At 31.0% G+C, this 11,885-nt stretch overlaps 1 protein-coding gene across 5 annotated transcripts in view; it reads left to right on the plus strand.

Moving 5' to 3' along the window:
- Positions 1–7,292, plus strand: part of LOC143058935 (voltage-dependent L-type calcium channel subunit beta-1-like) — a 52,302-nt gene extending 45,010 nt beyond the window's left edge. For all 5 annotated transcript variants that reach the window (XM_076232411.1, XM_076232412.1, XM_076232409.1 and 2 more), the window contains one exon: positions 2,649–7,292. In XM_076232411.1, the coding sequence (XP_076088526.1) occupies positions 2,649–3,116 (468 nt within the window). In that variant the 3' untranslated portion in view covers positions 3,117–7,292. The remainder of the gene's footprint in view (positions 1–2,648) is intronic.
- Positions 7,293–11,885: the final 4,593 nt, after the last annotated feature.

The following is an 11,885-nucleotide window of genomic DNA, read 5'->3' on the forward strand; positions in this document are numbered from 1 at the left end:
GGGGCCAAAAAGGGCCCAAATAAGCATTTTCTTGGTTTTTCGCACTATAACTTTAGTTTAAGTTAATAGAAATCTATGAAATTTTGACACAAGGTTTATGACCACAAAAGAACGGTTGGGATTGATTTTGGGAGTTTTGGTTTCAACAGTTTAGGAATTAGGGGCCAAAAAAGGGCCCAAATAAGCATTATTCTTGGTTTTCGCACAATAACTTTAGTTTAAGTAAATAGAAATCTATGAAATTTAAACACAAGGTTTATGACCATAAAAGGAAGGTTGGTTTTGATTTTGGGAGTTTTGGTCCCAACAGAATAAGGGGCCCAAAGGGTCCAAAATTAAACTTTGTTTGATTTCATCAAAATTGAATAATTGGGGTTCTTTGATATGCCGAATCTAACTGTCATGACTGTGTATGTAGATCCTTAACTTTTGGTCCTGTTTTCAAATTGGTCTACATTAGGGTCCAAAGGGTCCAAAATTAAACTTAGTTTGATTTTGACAAAAAATGAATCAGTTAGGTTCTTTGATATGCTGAATCTAAAAATGTACTTAGATTCTTGATTATTGGCCCAGTTTTCAAGTTGGTCCAAATCGGGGTCCAAAATTAAACTTTGTTTGATTTCATCAAAAATTGAATAAATGGAGTTCTTTGATATACCAAATCTAACTGTGTATGTAGATTTTTCATTTTTGGTCCTGTTTTCAAATTGGTCTACACTAAAGTCCAAAGGGTCCAAAGTCCAAAATTAAAGTTAGTCTGATATTAACAAAAATTGAAATCTTGGGGTTCTTTGATATGCTGAATCCAAAAATGTACTTAGATTTTTTATTATGGGCCCAGTTTTCAAGTTGGTCCAAATCAGGATCTAAAATTATTATATTAAGTATTGTGCAATAGCAAGTCTTTTCAATTGCACAGTATTGCGCAATGGCAAGAAATATCTAATTGCACAATATTGTGAAATAGCAAAAAAAAATTTAATTAGAGTTATCTTTCTTTGTCCAGAATAGTAAGCAAGAAATATCTAATTGCAAAATATTGTGCAATAGCAAGATTTTTTTTTAATTGGAGTTATCTTTCTTTGTTTAGAATCAACTTAAATCTTTGTTATATACAATATACAATGTATATTCACTTTTTACTACCAACTGATAAATTAAAATAATCTTTACCATTCAGTGATAACAAGCAGTTTTTTTACATCTTAATATTTTATGATGTATTTAAATGAGTAGTTATTGTTGCAACCTCCATTAGAAATTTTAATTGAGATTAGTTTTGGAATAAAGGAAAGGGGGATGTGATTAAAAAAATTAGGTTCAATTTTTCTCATTTGAAATTTCATAAATAAAAAAGAAAATTTCTTCAAACATTTTTTTGAGAGGATTAATATTCAACAGCATAGTGAATTGCTCTAAGAGAAAACAAAAAATTTTAAGTTCATTAGAACACATTCATTCTGTGTCAGAAACCTATGCTGTGTCAACTATTTAATCACAATCCAAATTTAGAGCTAAATCCAGCTTGAATGTTGTGTCCATACTTGCCCCAACCGTTCAGGGTTCAACCTCTGCGGTCGTATAAAGCTACGCCCTGCGGAGCATCTGGTTAAGTTTATATTAATAGAAGGGTTAACCAGAGACATATATAAACTATATGTATTTATATTTCTCTGGGTTAATATGCTGGTCTGTTCTCATTTCATTGTTCTTGTATTTTGATAAATTCTATAAAAAAAAAAAAAAAAAAGTCACTTATAATGGTTTTATTTTTATTTTTAGTGTCGACTGGACCAATTTTGCACTTTTATTATTTTTTTTATTTCGCCCCCTCGACCCTAATTTTTTACAAATTTTCTCGTTAAACAGATAAAATAAAAAGTCTGGCCTAATGTTAATATAGAAAAGCAACTGTGGTCTTAACAGATAGCTAGATCTTTATATAGATTTACTATTGTTGTGTGTAACCTAAAGAAGATCATTTAAGTTGTAATCAGGAATTAAATGTTAAATTACATTTCTGTTGAGCAAAAAATTGTATAGTGAAATGTGCATACATCAAGAAAATGTTTAATGAATTGAAAAAATATTTATTTTTGAATGTGTATAGGTATTACGATACTTCTGAATTAAAGGGAAATGATGCACATTGTCAACTTTACATAAACTCTTAATGTTGTGATAAGAAAAGGAAACATTTAGGAGGAAGGGTTAATGATTGGTCATAATAAGAAAAGGATCTATTCAGGAGTAGGGGTTTATGATTATTCGTAATAAATAAGGAAACATTTAGGAGTAAGGGTTTATGATTGGTCATGCTAAGAAAAGGATATATTCAGGAGTAGGGGTTTATGATTGTTCGTAATAAGAAATGGAAACATTTAGGAGTAAGGGTTTATGATTGGTTGTAATAAGGAAAGGAAACATTCAGGAGTAAGGGTTTATGATCTTACAATTTTTGTGTTGTAAGAGATGTAAGTTCTTTAACAAAAAATATTATCTCAGAGAATAATGAACTATTCTAGTTCATTTATCATAAAATTAGAATGTCAAAAAAATATTTGAAATAGAGCTGGCTCGTGATGTTAAAAGTTTCAAATTTAGTTATGTCCTATATGATATAAGATATTATTTATTTGTATTTCCAGGACATGTTTGATGTGATTCTGGATGAAAACCAATTAGAAGATGCATGTGAACATTTAGCTGAATATTTAGAAGTTTATTATCGCGCTGCTAATCCTCCTGATCTGACACCTCATCATACGCCACGTCATCACGGGCACAGCCCTCACTCGCCGACGTCTCTCAGCCGGCATAATACAATGCCTGCCCCCCATGGTTCACAACATCATCGTCATTCAATGTCTCCAGATCGTGGACATGATAGACGTGATAGACACTCACATGAACATGATGCAGGACGAACTTACGATAAAATGCATGAACGTGATATAAGGAATGAACATAGGGAATATGATAGACGTAGGGAGCATGAATATAAACATGATGACAGGCTTTATAGTGATGAACAAGATTCTATAGATCCCAGGTACGGATCACCGTCAAGAAACTCAAAGTTTAAACCAATTAAACAAGCCAGTATAGACATTTAACCAATCAATTTTTGTCCGTTTGAATATTCAATTTATCCAATCACCATGGTTATACTGTTAACCAATCAACTAAGACATGATACATAGCAGACCTAACCAATCAACATGTTTGTTACTGTATAGATATGGAATTGTTATGGAGTAGCACAGCCATTTTATTAACTGATTTCCAATTTAACCAATCAACATTGCTTGTAACTGGATGATTATCCAATCAACAATGACTGAGAGTTATCTCCCTCTTTCAAATAAAATCATGTGATTTTTGAATTTTTTCACCTTTTAACTTATAATATTAACACATGAATGGAAAGTTTTATGCTATGTTTTATTGAGTATGAATGTGTTTTGTATACATGGATAAGAAGTAGTATATAGTACAGCTGCTGAAATGAAAACATGAAGCCTTCATCCTTTTAACATGTGGAAAAACATAGAAATCGTTCGTAATTCATTTATTTTCAGTAATGTTGATTTAAAATGAGATAACAATCCGTTGTTATAATTTTCTATTATCTGTTCTTTTAAAATTTGTAATAAAGCAGTTGTCTTTTGTAAAACAATAATAACACTGCAAGATTTGCGAATCAGATATTTTCAGTCAAACATATATTTACTTAGAAATATTCTTGTCTTTTATGTATAGTATATATTATTTTAAGGGGCAACTGAAGCCTGCCACCAGGTAAAGAATGTTTTTGGCTGGGTTGAAGACCATGGGTGGCCTTGGACTGTTTAAGGCTCATTAGTCGTGTTGTTGTCCCTTGACACATTCTCTATATATTCTATGTGAAGTTAAGTAGTTATCTTCCATGAAGGGGGTGAAATGTTGCATTCATTAATCTTAAGTTGATGGCATTTAGTCTGAGGAAATAAAAAGATGTATGATTGGCATTTGTTAGCTATTATTTTATTGTTTATGTTTCTTTTTGACATAAACTCAACTTTGTCAATCATCTTCAGTAGTTTTCACACGATGTTTTTTATAAACTGATTTGTATCATTAATGAATAGAATAGTTGAAAAATATTTTCCCAAATTAATTAAATGTTTATTTAACATTTTACAAGTATTTGGAAAGGATGGAGGCTTTATAAAAATTGATGCATATAAAAATGTATTTGATTTTTAAAAATTTATTTGATTTAAGAATACAATTTTTCTAATTAATTTATACTGTATGTGCAATAGGTGATCTACACAAAAATGCAATGATTTTTTTATTCTGTATATTACTTACGTGCAATCTGCTACCAGTAAGTGTAAATGTAGGTTATGTTGCATTACTTTACATTAAACTTTGTTTAAGTTGGTACCCAACACTTTCATTAAAATTAATTTGGCTCGTTTAATTTTCATAAAATTTTGACAAAGTATTTACTTTGATCCTTTTACAAAAATAAAAAATTTCAAAAAATTTTAACCAACCGTTTTGTCAGAAAAATTACACTGGTTATATAGCAGTTTGACAAATACCAATTTTGATCATTGAGAAGCTTAATATTCCCTCGACAACACAACGTAATTAAAACATTTAGATGACCTTACAGAGTTATCTCCCTGTAGTGTTAGGTACCATCTTAAGTTAATTCTTTACTGTGAGAGAGATTCTTCTTTCAGGGAATGATAGTAAAAACTTTATGACATTGAATATTAAATAAGTTGGTTATACCTAGCTACTTTTTAATGAAAAATATTTAGGAATCCTTTAATTTGCAAGTAAAGTACATGTCAATTTACCTACTGATAAATACAAATTTAAATGAGGCTTTTTGTGGTAGTTGTAGTTACTTTTATTATTGAATAATAGAGAGATTTATAGAGGAAATTTTAATGATATTTTGCAAACAAATTTTCAAAAACAATGTAAGGGTTGAATGTGTAAACCGATTTACTACAAGCATAATAATAAACTTTCTCATAAACATATACTCCACATCTTTCATCATAATATTTGTGTAGGAATCTCAGTTCTAATGGTTAAGAATCTCAATTTTTATAAAGTATTTATAAATCAAAATGAAATTTATACTATAATATAACACCCTGATATTTTTGTTTTTCAATTTTACATGTAAGTCATAGCATACATGTGATATACTAGAGAAGAATTTATTTAAGCTGGACAATGCTGTGGATGTTTTCAAAATCCTTTAAAATAGAAATATCTGGTTGTTTGACTAGCCTTCCTCATCTGTGAAACTGCTCTAACTTGTCATCATTGCAAAAGGAGGGTTTTAAATTATTTCAGGTTATTTACATATACTCTCCAAATGTTTTTGAATTATATTGGTCATTCAAAATTTTCTAACTTAAATCTGACCAGTATGATGTTTTACAAACACATTAGAAGTGGGATAAAAACAAAACAAGCATGGCGGACAATCATTATCATAAAAAGCCTACAGGTACTTCTAACAAACAGCAATGTGATGAATAATGGTACATTCAAAATTGAATTAGTTTTAAAATCTAAGGTATCACATGTATGTTAATGAGATAATTATATATATATTTTCTTTGTATAAAATGTTTACTGTTATTTTAAGTGCAATATTTGATTGTTTACATATTCATTGACCAAAAGAAGATTTGTTATTTCTATTAAACCGGTTTTAGTAAAAACAACAAATCAGTACTTCAAATGGAAACTTGCTATTTTGGCTTTACCCTTTGGTTTTAGGGAAAATGAAAAGTATATAATAATGTAAAACAAACTTATTTTTAGTGACAAAACTGCATATACTTGAGAAATCTGCTCACAAAATTGTCTGTCTGAATATTGTGGGATTGGACAGTAACAGTGCAACATATAATTGTAAACAATATTAAACAATTAGTGGTTTAAAGGTCTGCATTATACAATTACTCACTAGTAAATGTGAAATTTCTAAATTAGTATACTTAAACTGTGAAAATAACAGAACAATGATTTGGTTTAGGTTGTGACATATATACATACTTAATATTTACTTTGAATTTAATGGTTGTGAGATATTAAAACATCAGAAAAGATCTTATTTATGCTTAATAAACTGAAATTTAAGATTTAAAGTACTGGTATACAAAGTTGATGGATTTTGGAAAACAGACGTGCATAATAAAACTCTGTATTTTGGGTTGTTTTCATAGATTTTTTTCACATTTGATAATTAATATTTAAATTGTACAGTTTGAATTATTTTTTGTCTTTGGTACAGTTGTAAGTCATCTCAGATCAGAGGCAGATTTAGGGGGGGCAGGGGGCCCGGTCTCCCCCCCCTTTTTTGGAAAAAAATTTGGTTGCTTATATAGGGAATCACTGAAGCGTGACTATAGCAGGCCCCCTCTTAGGTCAGTCAGTGGGCCCCCACTGCAGATGTTTCTTTATGGAAGACATCACACAATGGATGGATAACTAAAATGACCCCATGTAATTTTACTCCAATCCTACATACAGATCTGGTTAAATGAGCATTGAGTTCTTTATTAAAACCAAAGGGTACAAACAAAATCCAAAGAGAAATCCAGAAACATGAATACATCATGTTGTGTTGACAGAAATCCCAGGAGTCCTTTCTCAAACATATTTACAAGTAATTTCATTTGACTGTAATTTACATGTGTCTCAAGATAACTATATTATAAAACAGACTTAAATGCAGGTAAATCCATTAAAAAAAACACACATTTACCTGTGATAATAGCACACATGATTACCTGATAAGTAAAAATTATATCACTACATTTTTTTTTTTAAATTTGTGAAAAATGTGACTAAATCCTGGATTTTACATGGTCATTCTATCTATTGTGAACATTTAAACTTTTTTTGTTCCAATGAAACAAAGAAACTAAATAAAGACTTTTGTCTTTAACCTTCTGGAAACCGGAAATTGATGTTCAGTTGTGCAAGTACAAAATAAATAAGAAATTTTATATTGACAATAATAGACTCTTAAGACTGTTTAAACTTTTTTGTTTGTTAATGACATAATATATTGCAAGGACTTGATATTGGATATTACCAATGACATTTAGTTTATTTTGCAGAATGTTTGGTTGTTAAAGTGTGTGTAAGGTTGTTCACTAATGTTATATATGAAATCATTTAAGCTTCTACAAACTTGTACAATTTTTCACTCATATTACTCCATTTTTGTTGGATTTGTAAATAAAAACGGATTTTTATCTCCAGATGTGTTGTTTTTACAGTTTTTGTCCAAGATGACAAAGAGTCATACTAGTAATTTTTGAAGCAGCAGTGGTTTAAGGGTTAAAAGTTGCAAATACCTAATTATCCTATCCCTTTTTGTCACCTTAGGGCCTCAAATTTGTATGAGAGTTAAGGGGATAGCTTCATTGCTGTATGGATTACAAAAATAATGTCTACATGTAAGCTCCATTTATCACAGTCACTTTGAGACCTACAGGGAACTTAACTTGACCAGTGTAAATTCAACTTCTCAGGAATTATATATACATATTTACCATAGACAAATTCTCCATTTATTTAACTTTACCAAATAATTGCGGATACATGTACAAACCTTAGATATATGACTTAAGATTTGTTTAAATGAGGACAGAAGCAGCCTGATTTACAAAACAATAAAATACAAATATGATAGATAGCATCAAAGCACCAATGACAACCACTGAAATACAGGCCCCTGACTAGGGACAGCTACATAAAGAACTCTTCCCTTACCTGTGACCGTTGTAAAATATTAGAAAAGTTAAAAATCAGCAAATATCATGTCAAAATACAATACATTCTCGGACGTGAGTATTGCCACCATGGGAGCAATACAGGACCTTACTTTCTATGATGAGAGTACAACAACACCAAATTTAAATGTCATCCATTGGACCTTATGGTGAATTACTACACCTCAAAAATGGAAACAATTACAGGTTACAAAAAATCTACCAGATTCTTTATCAAACTGATTGTATTAATGGATCATCTTCCTTGACTTTGTCCTGTTTTATGTATAGCATATAAAGAAAAATATATAAGTACTGTTGTTGACTCAAATTCATTTCCTTTTAATGAAATAATAAAATAAGATTAAAATTTGTTATGGATTCCTGTTATAAATACCTTGGGCTCCATATTCATCACATTATTTTAAGAATTTGTAACTACTCCAATAAATTATAGTACTCTAAAATGAGATATTGTTTTTCGATAGAGAAACTACTTAAAAGACTGTTCATTGGCGGATGGTTCCGGGGTTGGAACCCCCCTTTTTTGTTTGGCTGATCAATGCATTTGAATGGGGACATATAGTTGGAACCCCCCCCTTTTTAAAATGGCTGGATCCGCCCCTGCTGTTAATAGATTTGATTAACTATCATATAAAAGGGGTGCCATTTTCGGGATGAGGCGCTATCAATTTATCTCTTGCAAACTGCTAAATTTATCATAGCAGCATTATGATCCTGAAATACAAGTTGTATTTTAAACAAGCATTCTGTGGGTATTGCCTGATCTTGCCTGGCAATACATAGATATAGGAAGATGTTGTATGAGTGCCAATGAGACAACTATCCATCCAAGTAACAATTTATAAAAGTAAACCATTATAGGTCAAATGAATGGCCTTCAATACGGAGCCTTGGCTCACACCGAACAGCAAGCTATAAAGGGCCCCAAAAATTACTAGTGTAAAACCATTCAAATGGGAAAATCGGGGTCTAATCTATATGAAACATAGTAGCATCGTTCCCTACCAGATAAAAATTCATTGTACTGGAACCAAATGCTAACTTGTCACGGTGTACACCAAATAATAAATATTATGTCAAATTGATAGGCTGATTTCAATACATTCAAGAATACTTAAAAAAAAGTGCAAAAATTGATCAGACCAAAACAAAACTCGAACTTGGATCTTAAACTTGGTATGATAAATCTATATACAAATTATCAAATTAATCTTGATCTTCAAGCATTGAATCTACGAAGTCCAAGAACCATTATTTTGCTCAACATCATTAGACCTGACCAAAGTTTGAAATTGACCTGTAACTTGTCATGATAAAACTATATACCAAATATCAAATCAATATCTTTAAGCATGAAGAAAAAAATGAGTGTTGAAAACTGATTTGCCAGTATTTTGTAAATCAGACTTCTTTTGAGACAAGCTTGAGAACAGAACCCAAAATTCAGCAATTCAGCAATTTTTATACGACCGCAAAAATCTAAAAACTTTCGGTCGTATATTGGTATCACGTTGTCATCGTCCGCGTGTGTAACTGTATGGATCTCTCTGACATTGTACCACAAGTTTCCATATAACACAGGGAAGGCTGGGATTCAGTTTGGGGTTAATTTTCCCGACTATGTAGGAATAAGGGGCCAAAAAAAGGGTATAAAGAAGCATTTTTATACTTTACAGACAATAACTTGTGTTTAAGTGTATGGATCTCTATAAATTTTTACAAGAAGGTTCAATACCACTAAAGGAAGGTTGGGATTGATTTTGGGGGTTATGGTCCCAATAGTTTAGGGGCCCTAAATAATCATTTTTGTAGTTTTCAAACAATAACTTATGTTTAAGTGTATGAATCTCTCTGAAATTAAACCACAAGTTTCCATACCATGAAGGGATGGTTAGTATTGACTTTGGGGGGTTATTGCTCAAAATGTTTCGGAATTGGGGGCAAAAAAGGGGGGAAACTAGGTATTTCTGGTAAATGGACAATTAAGACAATTTAAAAGCAGTGTAAGGGAGGTAATTCTAAAACATTTAATATACAATGTTGGGTATGTTCAGATTTACCACCCTTACACTACTTGTATATTATGTAAAGAAATGTCGGGTTTTGGACTAATTGCCAAAAAAGGGGGAGGGTAGGTGTTTTCAATTTTTTTTCCTTCAAAATTTCTCAAATTCCAAATTTTTGAAAAGTTAAAAGAAGAAATCTTTAATTGTACAATATTGCGCAATAGATTTGTAAGATCTTGATATTTGTTTTGTGTCAGAAACTCATATTATGTCAAAAATGTTATCACAATCCAAATTCAGAGCTGTATCAAGCTTGAACGTTGTGTCCATTCTTGCCCTAAATGATCAGGGTTCGACTTCTGCGGTCGTATAAAGCTGTGCCTGCGGAGCACCTGGTTCCATTTGTAAAGGGGCATAACTCTAGAACGGTAAAAGTGACACCACCGAAATTCAAACTTAATCTGTGTTTTGAGGATATATGTATTGAGTTTCATGAATTTGATTAATGCAAACTTCAGTTAGGTAACAGAATGAAAATTCAGCAATTATTTCATTTGTAAAGGGACATTACTCTCGATAGTTAAAAGTGACACCACCAATATTCAAAACTTCAAGTTTTATGACATTTGATTGAGGCATAAAAAAGGTGGAGAACAGAACAAAATTTAGGGACATATGGATGTACTGGCTACTTTTAGACAGACACGGTAAAACTTAATGCCCAATCTGGTATGACAGGGGCATAACAAGAATGTGTCCATAGTACACAGATGCTCATCTTGCACTTTCATTTTCTATGTTCAGTGGACCGTGAAATTTGGCATTTAAAGAAAGATCATATAGGAAACATTTGTAATTAGGTTCAAGTTGATTGGACTTCAACTTCATCAAAAACTACCATGACCAAAAACAAACTGAATGATGGACTTACCAGAAAACACAATGCTCATAAATTGGGCATAAAAATATATAATAACCAGGTGCTCCGCAGGGCGCAGCTTTATACGACCGCAGAGGTCGAACCCTGAACAGTTGGGGCAAGTATGGACAAAACATTCAAGCGTGATACAGCTCTGATTTGGATTGTGATCTAATTTTTGACATTACATGGTTTTTTTTTTACACAAAACAAATGTCAAGATTTTGCAAATCAATTAAAGATTTCTTCTTCAAACTTTTTAAATCTAAAATTAAATAGTTGACACAGCATATGTTTCTGACACAGAATGAATGTGGTCTAATGAACTTAAAAGTTTTTTTTTGCCTTTGAGCAATTCACTATGCTGTTGAATATTAATCCTCTCAAAAAAATGTTTGAAGAAATTTTCTTTTTATTTATGAAATCTGAAATGAGAAAAATTTAACCCCCCCCCTTTTTTTTCACATCCCCGTTTCTCTTTTTCCAAAACTGATATCAATTCAAATTTTTAATGGAGTTTGCAACAATAACTACTCTTTTAAATACATCATAAAATATTAAAATGTAAAATAAAGTGCTTGTTATCACTGAATGGTAAAGATTGGTTGGTAGTAAAAGTGAATATACATTGTTTATTGTATAAAACAATAAAAAAAACTTCATCAGCAACATTTTATATTGGCAAATTTCCAATGAAGTTATTTACATAAAGTTATTGGCAAATAAAAATAGAAAATGACATCATAGTCATGTCTGGCAAATGTCCAACATACATTATCTAAAAACATTTTAGATATGATAAGGAAAAAAAGCTTCATCAGCAACATTTTATATTGGCAAATTTCCAATGAAGTTATTTACATAAAGTTATTGGCAAATAAAAATAGAAAATGACATCATAGTCATGTCTGGCAAATTTCCAACATATATTATCAACTACTATTCTATACAAAGAAAGATAACTCCAATTGAAAATTAATTGCTATTGCACAATATTGTGCAATTAGATATTTCTTGCTATTGTGCAATACTGTGCAATAGAAAATTTCTTGCTATTGCACAATACTTGATATGGAATCCTGATTTGGACCAACTTGAAAACTGGGCCCATAATCAAAAATCAAAGTACAT

Source organism: Mytilus galloprovincialis, chromosome 14, assembly GCF_965363235.1.
Source record: "Mytilus galloprovincialis chromosome 14, xbMytGall1.hap1.1, whole genome shotgun sequence".
Classification (NCBI taxonomy): domain Eukaryota; kingdom Metazoa; phylum Mollusca; class Bivalvia; order Mytilida; family Mytilidae; genus Mytilus; species Mytilus galloprovincialis.